This window comes from Podarcis raffonei, chromosome 5 (assembly GCF_027172205.1).
Source record: "Podarcis raffonei isolate rPodRaf1 chromosome 5, rPodRaf1.pri, whole genome shotgun sequence".
NCBI classification, from domain to species: Eukaryota; Metazoa; Chordata; class Lepidosauria; order Squamata; family Lacertidae; genus Podarcis; species Podarcis raffonei.
In genome coordinates this window covers 35136380-35157359 of record NC_070606.1, presented here as the reverse complement: position 1 = coordinate 35157359, position 20980 = coordinate 35136380, and the positions used below count along the sequence as shown (strand labels likewise).

The 20980-nt window shown below is 39.4% G+C and overlaps 1 protein-coding gene across 11 annotated transcripts in view; it reads right to left on the bottom strand.

The window, feature by feature from the left end:
* Window positions 1–20980, bottom strand: part of PCDH15 (protocadherin related 15) — a 628220-nt gene that overhangs the window by 299367 nt on the left and 307873 nt on the right. For all 11 annotated transcript variants that reach the window (XM_053388594.1, XM_053388604.1, XM_053388605.1 and 8 more), the window contains one exon: window positions 8216–8334. In XM_053388594.1, coding sequence (XP_053244569.1) covers window positions 8216–8306 — 91 coding nt within the window. In that variant the 5' untranslated portion in view covers window positions 8307–8334. The remainder of the gene's footprint in view (window positions 1–8215; window positions 8335–20980) is intronic.

Sequence of the window (20980 nt, the reverse complement as noted above, 5' to 3'; positions counted from 1 at the left end):
CTCCAGTCTGGTGCTGTCCCTCCCCTAAACCTTTTCTCTTCATTCCACTTCCTTTGTATGTTTTGTCTTTTTAGCCTGTAAGCCTGAAAGCAGGGGCTGTTCTCATATTCATTTATGGGCATTGCATACCAGCAGCACCGTCCTGAATTTTTGATTGATGTGAACTGCTTTGGGATATGTGTGTCTGAGAAGTGAGATAAAAATCTACCACATGAAAGAAAAATAAACGAATAGCAGCCAAGCAGATATTTCAACCTAGATAACCTTATGTCCAAATTCAAACCAAATTCAAATGAATGAACTTGGAAATAGCAGAAGTTGTCACAAGATGTCCCCCCACCCCCCCGCAACAACATAAAACCAAACTACATTCTCTGATTCTCTGACACCGATTGCTTTTATAAAAGAAATCATATATAAGCACAGTTTTGACATGTTCTCCCTCCTTAACTGTAGTCCCCTGGTCCCTATTATAGCAATCATTTTCAATGTTTTCTCATTCCACAAACCATGGCTCATGGACCACACGCAGCCCTTAGCTAAATTCAGTGTTTGCCATAGCCCCACTCCCCAATGCCAGTTGATTCTTACTGCTTTGCTGCCCAGGCAGCTGATTATAGCAACAACTGAGAAACTCCTTAGCTCTTCCCACCACCAATTAACTAGGCAAAGGGGGGAGGCACATAATATGAATGGTAATATGATCTCAGACTCCCCAGTTTATTGCGACTAGGAATAGCTAAGGAGAGTTCTAGCTCTCCTCAGCTGTTTTTGGTTCGAATCAGCTGGGCAACTGGGAGTGGGGAGGTGTGCAATGAGATCTCCCCATTCTAACATGGAGAAATGAGGGGTGGTGGAAGTGAGTCTCTGCATTGGAGATAGTGTGTGTAAGAGAGCTGTGGGGGTGGGGGGAACCCATGTCCCACCTATGTCCTCTACCTGGTGGCTCCACACACTGCTTGCCGGCAGCTCCTGAGCCACCATCCACTACTGCACAAGGGACAATATTGTTTCTGGCCACCCCAATCTCTTCTGAGTGGTGCATGATTCCAGGGGCCTTGACACTTAACCAGGGTTTGTGCTTTCTTTGCGGCAAATGAAGAAAAGTAGAGATTGTTGTGTCTTTGTAAAATATGGCTTCTTTAAATATATTTAAACCTGAGTCTGGATGGAGAGAGGGTTCTGAGCATCACATCTGAAGAGGAGCCTGCTCCCCACAGCAGCACAGTATTGCATTCAAAGGCCACCTCTGTGTCTCCTCTACACAACTTGTCTATCTCTCAGTCTGCATGGCATCTGGCGCCACCCTTCTTCTTCCCCAAAACCATTGCTTAACCACAACCCAAGACTCACACAGAAAAAGGAGACTTGTTTTCCCATGGTGGCATCACACCTCCTGTAACCCAGCCTCCCAACTCTATTGTCTTTTGCTAACTTACACACACTCCACTCCCTTTCTTGTCTGACACTGAATGTCAGAGTAAAGTCTGACGTCACCTGTTTTGTTATTTGATGGCACCTTTATCAGTCAATCTCCTGAAGAAGTCGGCTTGACTTAATTTTTAGGGCTTCATAAATCCATTGATCAATTTCATAAATTATGGGTTGAACCTGGCACCCAGAATTTTTAGGGGTTCCTTGCCCCCCTGCAAACCTGTAACACTATGGTATGCCATGCACTCATAGGTGGTGTTTGAAAACCCAAAGCCCCCCTTGGGGTTGAGGAACTAACTGCAATGGTATAACATAATTATAGGATTCTCACTAATCATATGTTATCTAAATTGGACTTTTGAATATGACAAAGAACTCTGCCTTAAGTAACTCTGTGCAGCCTGATATTTTTCCTCATAATATTTGGATGACCCTGTCGCTGCCAGCTGGTATGGCTGTTTTTAGTATCTGCTAAAGGGATGTCTTTTCTCTCTTTTATTTCATTAATGCAGAGTTTAATGCACTGGCTTGTTATACTGACCGACAGAAAATATGACCTTGTAAAGGATACACAGCAAGGAAAACAGCAGTGCTATTACACTTCTAGACATGGCAAACTACACTTTCCAGTGCCTTCAATGCTGGTCCTAAATACCCCTGATTAAACAAGAGTAGCATAAGGCAATCGGATGTGTCAAACATATAAACCTTGGCCATCTGTTACTTTGTATGGAGCTTACCCTGATTTTATGCCTGTAGCAAATCTGTAATTTTGTGTGTTTCTCTCTTGATCTTTAGTGCCTTGTTGTGCATATAACCAGCTGAACAACAGAGCTGGCCATTTGTTTAATTCCTCTGCTGGTACAGAGAAAGAAGTTACAAGAGGGGTTGCTTTAATGGTCCAATGAAAAGCAGATGAGATATTTTATTAGACCAGCTGTGTAGGTAAGAGTACAGAAACAAGTTTTGGTTTGCAAATAAGGGAGCTTTGTGAAATTCAGAGCCTGCCAACCTGATTAGATCAGTAGTGCTGGTCAAATCTACTTTTTTTTAATCAACAGAGAGAAGACTATGCAAGGAATTGCAAACAGCAATACAACAAAAAGGGGTTTTTTAATTAGGCTTCTAAAAGCAACAAGCTGAGACCTTTGTTTTCAGAAACTGCGACAGTAAGGAAGCTAAGGAAACACACAAATGTTACCATTCCAACATTTCACGTGCTTTAGCCTACACAGCAAATAACACATCATGGTCATTGAACACTAAGGCATCAAACTACTCCAATAAAAGACAAAGACAGAGGAATTTTACTTTTTTACACATTACACTAACATTACTTTTCGTATTCTTGCTTCTGTGATACAAACATAAAACCTACATTTGCTGGAAAGAAATTTCTTTTTTTTTTAAGTTCCCTTCCATTTTTAATCCACCATTAGCAACATTCACACATGTAACTAAATAGTAAAAGGGAGGCTCAATAACACTTGGGTGAAAATGTCCTTAGAGTCAATTATAAGAACAATGCATTGGAGCTGGGCTACTACATGTCTAGTGAGAAGGCTGCTTCCAGAAAACAGAAGGCATCTAGAAGCCCATTCTACATGCAGACTTCCATCATTTAGGCTTTTAGACTGTGGTCCAGAGATTCTTCCAGGTCAGCAGTTTGTGCTGTGTGCACATCAAGCCTTGTATTCTGAACAGCAAACTTTTGCTATTCTCTTGAGTTCCAAAAGCTCACATGGTTTTCTAGACTAGAAGCAGAAGATTTTGCTGACTTTAAAAAGTCATAATTTAACTGGCCAGTTTAGGGGATTTTTGCACTGTGAAGATTATGTGCATTGACTATTCAGATTGATGTAGATCTCAGAAAACAATTAATATGGATCTCAAAAAATGCATTTTCTCATTTGTACTGGACAAGGCTTATATTTAAACAAAATAGAGAGGGAAATATGCATAACAGAGTTTCAGAACTTCTTTACTAAAACAGATAAAAGTAGAGCACTCATCGCAGACTAGAATAGTTGTTCCTATGTGTATAAACTCCTACCAATGACTTTTCAGATTAAAATAACTTTCGCCTACAAGGAAATTCAATTGCAAACATAGCAAACCACAAAGCCTCTCCAAATTGCAAGACAGACAATTTAAACCGAGATATTATCTCTTGCAACAGATGTCATCCTGCCCACAGGCTGGGGGGATGGAGGGGAGAGAAAGCGATTCAGAGATCATATTGCTAAGAATAATTAGTTACCATATAAAAGATGAATGAATTGAGTATCTTTTAGTATACATTAGACTAATAAATACATCTTGCACTTTCCAAATGCAGATAAACAATAATTGAGATTCATTTTCAAATTGGATGTGGATTTAGTTGCACAATGGATTACCTTTATTGACAGAGAAACAGAGGGAGTGCAACTCTGTTACACATAATCTCTCAGTGGCCTTTCATACCATTGATCATGGTATTATCCTGGATACCATGGCATGAGATTCAGAGGCACTGTACTACAGTGGCTCCATTTCTACTTGTGTGGGCAACTCCAGAGAGTAGCACTGGGGAAACGTTCTTTTGACCTGGCACTATTATGTTCCCAGACTATTCAACATCTATATTAAGCTCCTGACAGAAGTCATTAGTTTTGGAGCTTGGTGTCACCAGTACATTGATGACAACAGTTCAGTTTCTCTGTAATGGCTGATCAGCGCCTGAATGCAGTGGTGGATCAGAAGAGGACCAATAAATTGAGTTTGACTGTTGGGAAGATAAGAGGCTCTTGTCCGTAGGTGGTTGTTGTGTCTGGAAGATAAGGCAATCACCTGTTCTGGAAAGGAGCAGGTTTGCAGAGCTTCCTGGGCATATCCATAGCCTCTTTTATCATCTATGATCACATGTGGATAGCCTGGTCACTGCAGTCCATGCATTGGAACCCTCAAGACTGTATTACTGCAATACACTTGGTGTAGGGGCTGTCCTTGGTCCTGATTTAGAAGCTTCAGCTAATGCAGAATGCAGTGACTGAATTGCTCACTGATGAAAGCAGGTGACGGCTGAAAGCACAGAGGATCTCTGCTAAATCATAAGTACTGGCTGCCCATATGCTTCAGGGTCAGTTTCAAGGCTCTTGTGCATACAAACTCTTGAACAATTTTTTGTTCCAGGATACCTTAAGGGCCACCTTAACCCTTACATCCCAGCTTCATCCATTACACTATCCACTGTTTGAGAATCCCCAGAGCAGAGTTCTTTCAAAGGGACACTCTTGAGTTCTGTTCAGGGGACACTGCTACTGCTGGAAGGAACTTTTGCTGACTCATCCCTCCTCTTCAATGCCCAGCACCAGCTTTCACACTGTTTCGGTCAGCTGGCAAAACATTTGTGGGGTAGTGCATCAGGCTACAGGGTGAGAGGAGAATCAGCAAAAATTCCCTCTCCACTGGATCAAACGGAAGGATATTTTCCATCAATGGAAGGAAATGCCTGGCTCTAACTCAGCATTGTATCTATTTCCAAAGTATCTTAACAATTTCAGTGAGTGAAGCAATCCCATCCATCCTAGTTTCAGTATGATTGACTGTATATTTGTTCTCTCAAAAGATGCTCTCCTTAACGTTTCTTCTTTCTGCCCATCTGCCCATTTTGATGCTACAGGAGGTCTTACCATAAGCCTGAGTTGAAATCACCCACACCCCATTTCTGACAAGTATATTCCCCCTCCAGAAATGGCAGCCAGTTTTCTGTGGCTTTCTTGGAGGGTGGAGGGAGCAATTTTCAGGATGTTTATGCCTCTTACATTATTGTCAAGAAGTGTAGCTGCAGGAAGCTCCTACTGTTACACACTGACCACGCTGCTGATAATGCATTGGAAATGATGTGATGTGCTGTGGTGTTGCTCCCAAGGCATCACTCAAGTTGTGGCCAGCAGGAAGTTGCAGAAAAAGCCTTGTACTACTTTGAGTGGCACGGGACATTTTTAGTTAAGAAAGCAAGAAAAGAAAGCAAAACTCTTGGTTTAGTAAGGTAAGCAGCAATGCCACCCTGAAAAATCCAGATAAACTTCTCACTTCCCCATGACTTTTCGCAAGTGTCATGTTTCAGGTCCTGTCACCCAATCAGTGGTTGAAAAAGATTTTCAGCCTGGCTCTACTTTACGTATGTCCCTTTTGGCTCCACTGAAACTAGTTGTTCTGATGACACAGATAGCCTCAGCAGCTGACTATCAGTATTAAACCAGGCAGGTGATAGTTAAGATGGTCTGTGACATCAGGGCAGATCAAACAGTAGGGTCAGGAATTAGATTTCCACGGATCTTGAGGAACTGTTGCAAAGCTAAATACCATAAGTACCTCCCACCATACTGGTTGAAAACAAATTGGTTCAGCAGCTTCTGAGCTTTTCAGCTCTGCTGATGAAAACAGACAAGACAGATGACAGTTGCTGCTTATAAGGAAGGGCTGGTCTAAATATAGTTGTATAAATATACAAGAGTGTTTGTGGAAAGTAGCAGCAGTCCTTTGATGCACAGCATGAACAACTAATAGTGGTTACTTTTCAAACCACCATTGCATATAACAAAGTAATAATGATCCATAGCAAATAACAGCATAACCCCCTCCCACTACCAACCCAGCTAAAATAATTTAAAAAACAAAAACAAAAAACACACTTTCCCATAGCAAAGTGATACAATGCAAAGCAACAGGCTAAATATGAACCTGGGGCTCTTGAAACCGTTCTAGCACTGCCGACTAAAGAGGAGCCTCCTAAAACCAACTTTCTCTACCTCCTAATGATTTAAGCAAAAGCAGCAGCAAAGTTTACCATGTGCTGGGGGATATATTTTGTGAGCCACAACTACTTGTCAGTTTGTACTGGAGAGGAACTTAATTTCTGGGTTATATTGGTGCCTTCTGAGTATGGAAGGCAGGCTGAAGAAATTAGAAGTTTTGAGTGTGTCCCTCCTGAATACTGTTGGCTCTGAATATTTAGACATTTGCTCATGATCTCAATAATATCAGGCTATAGATTCCTGTATAACTTAATGTTCTAGGCTACTAGACAGAGACTGGAACATCTGCAAGTTAGCAAATCAAACTAAATGGTTGATATTAACCAGCATTCAGTTTCTAAGTGGCATCTATTTGAAATGTAGAATACTTTTAAAATTAATCTTCTGATATTTCTATTTGTTCACAAACAGTTCCATTATGAGTGAATTTATCAGTATTTGGTCTTTCACAATCAAATACAAAGCAAGAATCTGTGACCTTTGAAGGACTCATTCAACTCATTACATAACCTGTTCCAAATACTATGAAAACGGACAACTCATCGAAACTTAGGTATCACATGAAATGCTTCCAGCACAACCTTATAAGTAGAAAATGACCCATATCCCACAATATATGTTTATTTCCATATCAATTCTGAAATGGGGGAGGTGCAAATATTCTGTAACCATGTAAAAAGGTGACCAAAATCCCAGGAAAATTCATAATATGAAACAGGTAATGTGGTTGCTATTGCAGTTTCACTACACTTTCCTAGAACCACTGCTCTACAATTGGACCAACAGAAAAAGTAAGAAAAGGCGCTGACAAGAAATTTTGACAGAATATCAGATGAAAATATCTAGACACTTATTAAAACTCACATCCAAGATATGGTGTATTATAGTTAGTTCAGTAAAACACAGTTGTGTGCATGCTAATCATGATCTATAGAATAATATATGGATTGTAGGCTCTATGTTTTATTTTTATTGAGCTAATTTTCTTTCAGTTAAATAACATCATAAATAATGTTCACATGCTAATGTTTGCTATTTTTATCTGAAAACTGGAAATGATCTTAGAATGTTTTAAAAAGAAGAGGATACACATGCCCACAGAGCTGATTGGTCTTTCTGGAGGGGGGAATTTTTTCTCTGACTCATAGAGCTGAACCTTGCAGGTCAGGTAGGATGACCTCAATGCAGTCTGCAACTACAGCATCCCTGACTGATGGCCATCCAGACTCAGCTTACCTATCTCTAGTAAAGGGCAGCCCACTACTTTATGTACTAGCCTGTCAAACAGTTCTTATCAGTAGAACATTTCTCCTAATGTTTAGTCTGAATCAGCTTCCACAAACTTTCCATCAAGCAGAATCATTGGTTCTGAGTGCAATGCAAAACATTGTTTTGATGCAAAACATATGATGACTCCCCACATTTTGGTTTATACCATTTGGGATTTTCTCATGTTGGTGCCACCTTGCTATATCACACCATTTTGGATGTAAGTAGGCAAATCCGCTAACAAATAAATGTTCAGCCAAGGGGAAGAAATAGCAGTGTTGAACAGCATGAAGAGTCGCATGCAGAATTGTCCGTAACTGTATAGGTTCATTCCAACTTGGCATCACAATTGCTACTGAAAATCAAAACTTTCAAACCATATGTTCACCATATGCCAAAACATGCCATCTTAATTCATCCTTCTGTCTACACTGGTGACCCAACCAAAAAACTATGGGTTGTACAAAGCTGAGGGTTTGTTAATTGCTCTGTAATGATTCTACAGTCTGCAGCTGTAATTCTAGGAGGTCTGAGATTATCATATATTCACAGAATTTGTGGGCTCTATCTTCTACCCAGCACTTTAGCCAAAGCAGACATAGGGTGGTCCTTTGAAGATGTGGGAGAACTTGCTTTATGAATTATATATTTATGAAATCAAGTATAGGCTTGTTTTTTCAGAATTATCCAGCACACAGAAAAACACTTACCATCATCATTCTGGGCCAAAGAATCCATGAAGACAGCAGAAACTGCAATCCCTATCGCTAACCATTTTGAGAAGCAAAGCCGCTGTAACATTTTATGTCACACTTCAATCAAGGCAGATCTAGAAGGAAGTAAAAGAAGAAGAAAAATCGATTGTAAAACCTGTTTGTGTAAATTCAGCTGAAAAAACTGCTTGTTTGAAAGATTCACACAAACACCATCATATATCTTCTATGTTTCGGGATACTGCTTTGGCTCAAAAGTAGACAAAATAAAATAGGCTAGGAGGAGTAAAAAAGAGGGATAGTTTTAGATCTGAGTGGTTTGTTTTTGCAGTGCATGTGAATAAGGAAATGAATGATGTTATGCTGCCATCTCAGCATACTACTTTCTGGAACTCATAGTTGTTTATTTTTGCTACAGTAACTTTAGAAATAATTGTGACATTTGTCATATCTCTATTGTACTTTGTAGAAAGTAATTGTTGTATGATTTTTGTTGTGCCTTTTCGTCTCTGGAAGTGAGTTTTATTTGTTATGTTCAGGAGTTTGGGTATAATCCATTATCCTGCTATTACCATCATTCCACTCCTCAAATCCCAGGTGAAGTTCCCAATCCCACAGAGCCATGGGCAGGGCATAGGGGAAGGGAGGAAGCCCCATAGTGGGGCTCACTGTACTGACTCCTGCTAATGCGACTATTTCGTTGAAACTCAACCTTTATTTATGTTTTACTTTATGTTATGTATATGCTTCCATTAAAAAAATAAAAGGATTAACTTTTAAATTCCTGCAGAATAACTCTGTTTTTGAGATAAATTAGGAACACACTGTTCAATACAAAATCTTTTTTTTCTCTTTCTTCATTCCCAGTTGTTAGTCCAAATGGCTCAGTGAAAACACATGCACATTTGGGCTGCCAGAAAAGAGATTGTGGGTGCTTCACTTCTCCCTGGTGATTTGATCCTGCTCTGTATTGGGTTAAGACATGGTTTGGCATAGCATGTTATCCAAACCCAGGCTTGTGGTTTAGCTCTCTCCTAACCATGAGCTGTAACCAAGGATTGTCTTATGGCTTATGTCTCATAGTCTGTCCAGGGGAGCTAAACTGCAAACTCAGACAAACATGACCTATGACTGTACCATCTCAGCCAGGGATGCCACACTTTGAAACCCCTGTCCTGTGAAAAATCCAACACTCTAATCATCTGGATTTTCAGGAAACCAACACACATGCCCTCCTATCTCTCCCACCTTCCCCTTAATATTAAAGAGACATTTTATAACTAGCTGTTACTTCTGCTTAAGAATTCTGTGCCATGGATTGATAGATTGATTGATTGATTGGTCTTGAGCCAGTCATTTATTGATTTGCCTCTGTGTTACAGTACTTAGCTGTAAAATTGAATGGCTGCTAAACATATAAATACAACATAGTATGTATAAAGGTGTGTTCATTTATACCTTTAGATATGTGACTGCTTTGTGTCGGTTCACACAGTGTATGCAGTTGGGATCCCAAACTCTGTCTGTAGTGGTATAATACATATATTGGTGTGTATGGTGCCACACAACTTTTTTTTGGTTTTGCTGCAAGAGAATAGTGCATCTACTCCTCTGGAAATTGAGATAATGTATATTAAGCATGTTATAAATGCTAAGTATTGAGTATTTTTCTTATAATGGCAGCATCTATGAAATAGCTAATTGTAGGAGGATGAGGATGAATGAACTAATCAACAATACCCACCACATTTAATAGCGCATTTAAATTAGGAACCAGAAGAAAATACCAAAGGATGCTGACAAGAGTCTCTTTTTTAAGCTTGCAGGAATAAAACAGTAGCAAGGACCAAAGTGAATAACATGATAAAGGCCATATTAAAGTAAGTTTGATGCATTATAGAAGTACAGTGTGAAACAATACAGGGTTAACTCTTTAAACTGCCAAATCTAGCGTATTTACTCACTGTCACTGTTCCATGATTGTATTTTGTATTATGGTCACATAAGCAACATTCTCCCCCTCCCCGTGAGCACACACACGCGCACACACACACACCGCTTTCTGAGTCAGATTCCCCCTTTCCTACCCTCAGCTCAACATCAAAACAATCTGTTCTGCCTTCATTCTCAAATCATTAAAGTCACTGCTATCATTTTACTTCCAGAAGTCAACTTTTCTTATCTGTGCATTTGCAGTGTCGTCTCTGGCAGTTATTTACATCACAAACAATGGTATCATGTCAAGACATTAAAGCTCCTCTCTGCATCTTTCATCACCTCTTTATATTCATTGCAGTCAAGAGAAAATAGGCTTGCCTTTAACGGGGGTAGGTGGCATTTTCACGAAAAGTAGGAACAGGCAAGCACATCTATCAAAACTTTAGGCACTGAGGAATTGCTCTTGATTTCTCAACTTATGATTTGTATGGTATTCGGGGAGAGAAAGCAGTCGTTTCAATTGACTATATGTTTTGAGCAAATTCAGCAAATAGATATATGATATCAGTTAGAAGGGAAGCCAACAAATATGATATATTTGAAGTAAAAGCTAGAATTCTTTTCAAAGATAGTTGCAGAATAATGAATAAAGGGCTGACAAAACTGGTTGTCGGAACTGATACCCTGATAAGTCACTTTATTGTATGGAAAACCACACTCCACCCTCTTTCATGAATACAAAATGTATCAACTATTCTTGTTCTTTTAACACACATATAACCAACCACCTTTCAAAAATAATAATCAAGGGGCTTTTGAATGCCATAGCACTTACTACAATGAATGGATAGGTCTTTGCCATGGGTGTCTACTTGGCATTGGTTTTTATCTGCTCCTATTTTTTGTATTGTTTTAAGCTGTTATTTAGTTGCTTTTATTACTTTCTGTACATTGGCCCGAGAAGTCTGTGCAAGGAAATTAATAAAAAATAATACAAAATACATTCCAAGAACTCCTAAAGTGGCACAGCAGATGCTTGGGGACGGTGTGTGTATGTGTGGGAGAGAGAGAGAGAGAGAGAGAGAGAGAGAGAGAGAGAGAAGGACACACAGAGTGGGGAGAGACAGAGGATAATGCAAGGAGGTTGAAAAGTGGGCAAGACAGTAACACAACATTGTTTCAAGGAGAAAACATTTTAATGCAAAAAATGGAAAGCTTTGAAGAAAAAGAAAAACACCTCAGAAAAAGTATACAGATAAAACAAAATCGGTGATGAAAGGTTGAAGGAACTGGGTATACTGAGCCTGGGGAAGAGAAGACAGCGGGTTTAATGTGATAGCGCTCTACAAATACCCGAAGGACTTTGACATAGAAAAGAGAAAATATTTGCTGCTGTCCCAGAGGGACAGAGGAATAGATGCAATGGGTGAAAATGACAGGAGAGTAGATTTTGGTTAAACATTTGGGAAAACCTCTTGACAGCAAGAGCAGCTTGTATAATCAATTATCTAAACTGGTGGGTTCTCCCTCATTGAAACTCTTGGAGCAGAGTCAGGTCAGCCATCAGTTAGAGATGCTTAGCCCTAGTTTTCATACAATGAATAGGGGACGGACTGGGGGGCTTACAAGTCCTCCTTCAATTCTATGGGAGGTATTCAATGCGTTTATTCTTTACTGCAAGGATTTATGCTTGCACTATGAAACTTTTCTTCTGTCTCCACTTTTCCCCCAAGACTGGGTGATCCTCACATTTTCCAAACCTGCACCAGAGGGTTGGAGGGAACTCCCAGAAGGGATTTAGGGTGCTCAGGTCTCAATGAAAGTAATGTGCTGCATCAAATGGAGAAAATCTGATTGGGGGGAGTTGTTGGTGAAGTGTTAAACACATGCGCGCACACAAATTCTCTCAAACAAATCTTCCCAGCATTACCACCACTTTGCAGTGAAGTAGCAGCTGAGGTTTCCAGATCCATGTCTGCTGCCAAATATTGCAGACCAGTCCTATGCATTTGCACCCCCCAAAACACCCATCTCCACCCTCCTTACATATCCACTCACAATGTAGTTTCTCTCTATCTGTAAGTGTCTTCTTGCTGCCTTCTCAATTCCACTGTCAATTCACCCTTCCATCCTTCAGCCCAGGTGAAGATGCTGGGGAATTTATATTTTGGCCACCACAGACTGCATTATTGCCACCTTCCTCTCCTTGAGTCCAAGTGTGTTTCCCCTTGGCATGCATGCTTCATTTATTTCTCTTCCTATTCTCGGTTTCTTGACCTTGAGACACAGTTTGGCCATCCTGTCTTGTTCTCAGATAAACTACAGCATTAAAGGCCAACTATGCTTGGGGCTGGGGAAAGAAACAGCTACTTCTAACAATAAGGCATTCTAATTTATTTATTTCAGCAGAAGGGAGATTAATTGGCTATGTTGTGAACAGGTTCAGCAGATGAGACAGTATGCAATATCCCATATTCCCTCTGATGCCTCTAGAAATGGGTCAACAATTTCACAAGCCTAGGAATAAATTAATTCCCCAAAGGATCACAGTAGTTTGTTGAAGTGATTTTCAGAATGTGTGCCTGTGTATTTGTTGCTGTCAGCATTACAAAGAGGATACCTGATCTGAACTAAGGCCATTCGTCTGGACAGAGAAATCCAAATTCCATAGGAATAGTTGGGAACGGTGTTTTGTTTTGTGAGCCACCCAGAAAACTTTCATTATCAATGCAAGTAAATGAATGAATAAATGAATTCTGCTAGGAAAGGTTGGCTATTTAGGAGTAGATCCAAAGGGCATGGTTTAGTCCTAGTCAAGACCGAACCACTTTAGAATAGAATAATATCTCCTCAAGAAGGAAGGACTTCCTTCAGCCTTTTTCACGTGTGCCTAGGTTGAAACCTGCCTGCCTGTACTTGTTAAATTGCTTTGAGATGTCTTCTTTCATATAAAACAACTGAAAAATATCATATATAGTAATGACTATACCATATACTTTCTCTGAAGGTATGACTCAAGGCTTATGCCATTTAAAATGCACTAGCAAATCATTTTACATACATATGCATACGCTAATTTTAGAGATTAACAATGCAATCCTATGCATGTTTATTCAGAAGTAAGTCCCATTAAAGTTAACGGGGTGTACTCCAAAGTAGTGGATATAGGATTCCAGCCTTAGTCTGAATTGTTTATTTTGAACAAGGGACTGTATTTAAGTAAAGTTTAAACAGTCAATTGTGCTTTGTTGAGCTGATAAAATTAATTTGGAATGGTTGATTTCATCCCCCATAAGGCTTGTAAAAGATGTGATTCTTAGAACAATTAATTCCTGGCATTTTAATTGAAAGTAGCGATGAATCATAAATATGCTCAAGTATGTTTGGATCTGTGTTCTATGATGCATTCTGAATACTTTTGAGTCCATGAATAAAACGTCCTCAAACTCAGCTCACATTCTAAAAATGATCACCTGTTGTACATATTGCCAAATGTGTTAAAAGCTGAAAGCAGTTATTCAAGGGCTGATAAAAACATGTCGCCCACGGGAAGACATATAGCAGGGCAATGAAGACAATGCGGGATGTTGCTAATTATAAAGAGGGCTTTCTGTTGGTTTGACCTTCTCCTTAATAATGTTTTCAAATAGAAACCTCCCCATTTCACATCCCAACTGTTATATACTTATTCTCTTTAATCCATTGTGAGAACACTTTTTTTTTGGCATAATACAATAAACGTAGTGATTTGTTTTCCTTTCCTGTTTTATTTTGAAATTTCATTTTTAAGGAATACAAATAGTTTGAAATGGTTTCAGAATTCTACATCAATATATTTATATGTGCTGCTGATCACATACCAATTTCTACATGATGTTTAAGAAGCATCACTTTCAAATGAGTAGGCAGCATTTGTTTAAGGCTACCCCCCCTAAATACTTCAAAAACACAGGCGGATTTAGGGGAGAATGGCTGGTTTACATACACTTGGTGCCGAATTGAGAGTGTGTTGCAGGGGCCTTGCAACAAAGATGAACAACCGTGGGGGGGGGGGCAAATTTAAGCACCACACAGGGCACCACTGAAATTTTAAGAGCCAAAATCAGTCACTGGAAACACACATCTTTGATACTAAGTCAGCATGCTGAGTTGAGACCAGAACACTGGAAGTCTAATTTGTCTGGTTCTTGCACAATCATTCATACATACATACATGTCTCTTCCCCCCCCCCGTGTGTGTGTGTGTGTGTGTGTGTGTGTGTGTGTGTATGAGAGGATCCATGGATATAACCACAGTTCCCCAGATGCAATTTTCATGATTGAAGCTGTAATTATTACAAGTTCTCACTAAGGTGAAAACTTATGCCTGGGTTTTCTCACTTCAGACTATACCTGAAGAGAAGCTGCACAGACTACCGTATTTTTTGCTCTATAAGACTCACTTTTTCCCTCCTAAAAAGTAAGGGGAAATGTGTGTGCGTCTTATGGAGCGAATGCAGGCAGCACAGCTATCCCAGAAGCCAGAACAGCAAGAGGGTTTGCTGCTTTCACTGCACAGCAATCCCTCTTGCTGTTCTGGCTTCTGAGATTCAGAATATTTTTTTTCTTGTTTTCCTCCTCTGAAAACTAGGTGCATCTTGTGGTTTGGTGCATCTTATAGAGCGAAAAATACGGGGTAAATTGCATTATCACATTCTACGCCATACACATTCTACGCCATACAAATAAAGCAGCTCCCTGCATATAGAAAACTACCGTAGGTGTCAGGGGAATGTTCTAGCCTAGTAGTCTTGGTGACATACTAGTTTCCTATTTGAAAAGTTCTTCCGTTTTTTAATTTTTGTCCTAACCTGTGGAAGCATTCAGTCATGTGTTAATTTCTACCTGATTTTTGAAATGTCACAGTTTATGTTTTGTCACCTTAGTGAGAACTAGACGAATGATTATCCATGCAAGTAAATTATTGGTTTGACTTGTAGCCAAGATTTATTGATCCTGGAGCTGGATCTTTGTAATCAAGTCCTCCACCCATTTTGCACACAGAAAGGAATGGGAAATAATTTCAGAACCAACTTAAGGATGACAGCTCACAGTAAGAGTTGTTTGGCAATGCAAAGGACTGCCTTGGAAGGTGGCAAACTCTCCTTCACTGGAGGTTTTTATTTTTTTTTTTTTTATAAATTTTTTTTATTGCTTTTTTCCAAAATCTAAATCCATCATCAATAACACAACAAAAGCGGTTTTACAGAAAGAAAAAGAAATTAAACAAGAAAAAATTCATTTTTCGAAGTCTTTTTTTTTTTTTTCATCATCCACTGGACTTCCCCATCTCCTCCATCCCTGCATTCTTTATAATAAATATAAACAGCAAATTAATACCTTGTTTCCTGTGTTTTTGTATTTTCATCTAATTATTCACTCTGAAATTAAAACTTTTCTCAATCATTAACTTTGTTTCTATCAACTCCGAATTTCAATACTGAAGCATATTTACCTCAAACCTTAGCAAATTTTTAACATTCATATATCTTATAATGTTTTTGTAAATAGTCCTTAAATTTTTTCCAATCCTCTTCCGCAGCCTCTTCTCCCAGGTCTCGGATTCTGCCAGTCATTTCGGCTAGTTGCATATAGTCCATCAGTTGTGTGTGCCATTCTTCCAGTGTGGGTAGCTCCTGTGCCTTCCAGTATTTAGCTATGAGAATTCTTGCTGCAGTCGTTGCATATAGAAAGAAGGTTCTGTCTTTCTTAGGTATCCTCTGGCCCACAATGCCCAAGAGGAAGGCCTCTGGTTTCTTCTGAAAGGTATACTTAAATACCTTTTTCAACTCGTTATAAATCATTTCCCAGAAGGCCTTCACCCTCGGGCATGTCCACCAGAGGTGGTAAAAAGTTCCTTCAGCCTCCTTACATTTCCAACATTTATTATCAGACAAATGGTATATCTTTGCAAGTTTGACTGGGGTCATGTACCACCTGTACATCATTTTCATAATATTTTCCTTTAAGGCACTACATGCCGTAAATTTCATACCGGTGGTCCATAACCTTTCCCAGTCCTCAAACATAATGTTGTATCCAATATCTTGTGCCCATTTTATCATGGCTGATTTGACTGTCTCATCTTGAGTATTCCATTTAAGCAGCAAGTTGTACATTCTTGAAAGCACTTTCGTCTTAGGTTCAAGTAATTCTAGTTCTAATTTTGATTTTTCCACCTGGAAACCAATTTTTTTATCTTTTTTAAAGATCTCTAAAATTTGGGCATAGTGAAACCAGTCTCGCACCTTCCCTTTCAATTTTTCAAAGCTCTGCAACCTCCAAGTGTCACCCACTCTTTCTATTATTTCACAGTATTTTGCCCAGCCACCCCCCATATTAAGTATTTTTGTGGCTTTAGCCTCCATCGGTGATAACCACCTCGGAGTCTTGTTTTCAAATAAGTCCTTGTATTTAGTCCAGACAGAAAACAGAGATTTCCTTACAATATGGTTTTTAAACAACTTATGAGACTTTACCTTGTCGTACCACAAATATGCATGCCACCCAAAAGCATTGTTGAACCCTTCCAGATCTAGGACATCAGTGTTTTCTAGCAAAAACCAATCTTTCAGCCAGCAGAGGGATGCAGCTTCATAATACAACCTTAAGTCCGGCAGGGCAAAACCCCCTCTTTCCTTTGCATCTGTTAATATTTTAAATTTTATTCGGGGCTTTTTGCCCTGCCAGACAAACTTCATAATGTCCCTCTGCCACTTTCCAAAACATTCCACTCTGTCCACGATCTGTAGGGTCTGGAACAGAAACAGCATTTTTGGCAATACATTCATCTTTACTGCTACAATTCTTCCCAACAAGGAAAGTTTCAATCTTGACCAGATTTCTAGATCCTTTTTAATTTCAGACCAACATTTTTCATAATTATCTTTAAACAGATTCAAATTTTTCCCAGTCAAGTTGACCCCCAGGTATTTCACTTTATTAACAACGTTTAGTTCTGTTTCCTTCTGAAACCCATCTATTTCTAAAGGTGTCAAGTTTTTTGCCAAAACCTTAGTTTTTTGTTTGTTTAACTTGAATCCCGCCACCCGACCAAACTCAGAAATTAATTCCAATACTCTTTTTGTGCTGGACACCGGCTCCTGTAGTGTCAAAACCAAGTCATCTGCAAAGGCCTTCAGTTTATATTGTTTTCCTCCGACCTGTATTCCTTCCACCTGCTGATCCTTCCTGATCAAATTTAGCAAAACCTCAAGGACAGAAATAAATAGCAAGGGTGATAGGGGGCACCCCTGTCGTGTTCCTTTTTCAATTTTAAACTCTTCTGTCACCACATTGTTTACTATCAATTTAGCCTTTTGTTCTGAATATATTGCATCTATGCCATTTTGGAACGCCCTTCCCACTCCCATCCCTTCCAAATTCTTCTTCATAAATTTCCAAGATATATTGTCAAAGGCCTTCTCCGCGTCTATAAATATCAAAACTGCTTTTGTATTCAAATTTGTCTGTAGAAGTTCCAGAACGTCAACAATGTTCCTAGTATTATCTGACAAATGCCTGCCAGGGAGAAAGCCTGCTTGGTCTTTATGAATAACTCCATTTAAGACTTTTTTCAATCTATTTGCCAAAATGTCAGCAAAAATCTTGTAATCCACGTTTAGGAGTGAGATGGGACGGTAGTTCTTAAGTTGAGTCTTTTCAGATTCCAATTTTGGTATCAAAGTGATGAATGCCTCTTTCCACGATTCTGGTGCCCCCTTCCCTTCCATAATTTGATTACATACCTCCATCAATGGCTGAGTCAGGTATTCCTTCAATATCTTATAGTATTTGGAGGTAAGTCCATCTGGGCCCGGGGATTTGCCTAGTTGCATGTTCTGAATGGCATTTTCGATTTCCTGTTGGGTTATTTTATAATTCAGGTCAGTTTGTTTGTCTTGTGTTAGTTTTTGTAGGCCATAGCTTTTTAAAAATTTATTTATTTCAGTCTCCACTTGGGGTCCTTGGGAAAACAATTTTTTAAAATATCTCTGGAAACACTTTCTAATTTCCTCTGGTTTCTGAATACATTCTCCTTCAACCTCTAGATTGGTAACAAAGTTCAGTTTTTGTCTCTTTTTCAGCTGCCATGATAGCAGCTTCCCACATTTATTTGCCGATTCAAATGATCTTTGTTTCATCTGTTTGATTTTCCATTCAACTTCTTGATTTATCAGTTTTGCATATTGTGCTTGATGGAATTTTATTTCTCTCAAAACTTCTTTTGATTTTGGATTTAGTCTCAACTTTTTCTCTCCGTCTTTTATCCTTTCCAAGATCTTGTCCTTTTTACCGTTCCAGAGTTTTTTCTTAATAGAATTCTGCTGTATCAGAAACCCTCTCATAACAGCTTTGCTTGCGTCCCAGATTGTTTTTTTTTCCACCGAAGTGTTCAAATTTAGTTCAAAGTAGTCTTTCATCGTCTTTTGGGCCTTCTTCACTATCTCCTGGTCTCTAAACAATGCATCATTCATTCTCCATCTGAAGGATCCAGCTGGTGTAAGTCTCAAGTCCATTTTCAAGGGGTTATGGTCGGAGCAAGTTTTAGGGCAGATCTCTACTTTTTTGGTCTTGGGTGCCAGTCCTCTAGATATCCAGATTTGGTCGATTCTTGTCCAGGATAGGTGGGCCTCAGAAAAGAATGTTCCCTCTCTACCTAGGGGGTTCTTTGTCCTCCAGATATCAATCAAGTCCATATTGTCTGTGAGTTCAAAAAAAGTCTTTGGTAGTCTGCCATCTTTAGTCACATTTTGATTTTGTGACTTATCCATGTGTGTGGAGACAACCCCATTCATATCTCCCATCAGAATGATGTTATTATAGTCCATATGGTCCAGCATTGTCTCATGCAGCTTCCCATAAAATTCAGATTTCCCCTCATTTGGTGCATAAATTCCAATTATCAAAAATTTTTCTCCTTGTGATTGTATTTCGATCGCCAAAATTCTTCCTTGTTCATCTTTGAACACAAATTTTGGTGCTAGGCTCTCCTTTGCATATATCACGACTCCCCTTTTCTTTTCTTTAGCTGATGAAATAAATTCTTGGCCTAGTCGCTTGTTTATTAGCACTCTTCTGTGGAGCCTAGTCACATGGGTTTCCTGGAGACAAATGACGTCTAGTTGTTCTTTCCTCAAAATGTGAAAAATCCTTTTCCTTTTTTCAGGGGAATTTGCCCCATGGATATTCCAACTAAAAAGCTGCAGAGACATCCTGGATCAGCTTGTTAGCCGATGGGGTTGTCTCCCTTCTCGTCTATGTCTGGAGGTGGATCTTTTGTACCAGGCGTGGGGGGTGGCCAGGTACCTGCTGTCCCTTTTCGAAGGTCCTCCCCGTGATCGTTTAGGAATTTTTCTTGCTCTTCTGCTGTTCTGATTCTCACCTTCTTCCCTTTCAAATTAAAAGATAATCCTTGGGGGAATTCCCACCTGTAAGGGATTGTGTTGTTTCTTAATAATCTTGCCAGATCCTTGTATGTAGTTCTTAAGTCCAACAATTGTTTTGGTATGTCTCTGAAGATTTCTGCTGTCTTTCCCTGTATCACCAATGGGTTTTTAAAATGTAGGCCAAGTATGTTGTCTTTTTCTTGCTTGTATCTCAATATGATCAAGCAATCCCTTGGTTTATCTTTCTTGGCCACTCTTCCCAATCTAAAAGCGGTGACGATTTTGAAGTCTTTCTCTTCTGCCAAACCCCAGAACTTGGATATTTCTGCAGTCAAAAAGCCAGCCAAATCTTCCTTTTCTAGTTCTGGAATATTTCTAATCCTAAGATTACTTTCCCGGTTTTTCAGCTCCGCCATAGACAGATAGGCCTGTTGTTCAGTGACCTGTCTACTCAGTGGTCTTACTTCCCCTCTTAATTCCTCAATCCTTTTTTTGTTTTGGTCTGCTTTCGTGTTTGCGTCCTCAGCTAATTTTCGGTTCTCTGATATAGTCTTTTCAAAATTTCCTATCGCCTGTGTGTTTTGAGCAACTTGGTCTGTCAACTTATTAATCGTTGCTGTAACCTGGTCAAATTTAGCCGCTTGTTCATCAGCTTTCTTATTTAATGCTGCCAGTTGATCCAATATTTCTTTAGAAATAGGGTCTAATCCTCCTGCAGCCATATCCTCCAAAACTGGCTGTTTAAATTGTCCTTCTTGCAGACCTGTCACAATTGGAACAGATGATCTACGTGGCTGCACAGGCAAAGTTGATTGCAATAGTTCAGTTTGTTTTGCTTTCTTGGCAGCCCTTGTTTTTCCTGCCACACTCATTCCACAACTGTCTAGGTTTCAAGGTCAAATTGTAAATCCCATGGGAAAAGCAATCATCCAGGCAAAAAGATTTCCAAAACAACCAGCAGTTCTCAGAGGTTTATATTTCCACAATCCAGCAGGGGGAGCTCCCCAAAAGTTTCCACCATTTAATTCCCAAATATGGTAAAATCCAAAATAAGGGGGGGAAACCCTCTAAATTCACTTTAAACTGCAGATGATAAAGGTTCTTTGCGAAGGTGTGAACAACAGTTCCTTTTTTGTAACTGCAAAGTAGCCCAATGTAACTTTATGTCTCTATACACAGTTGCCACAGTCTGATGTTACTTTGTATCCAGGCAGCCCGTGAGCTGGGGCTTATAACTTTATAATCCACAAAATATAGAGAGGTATAGCACAGTCTCACAATCAAATCCAAACTTGCAGGGTAAGTTCCAACTTCTTTTAAACTCCTTTCAACGCTTCCGCTTTAAAAAAACTTTGCTCAGTACTTTAAACAGGGACGGAAGACTGACTTCCTTTTT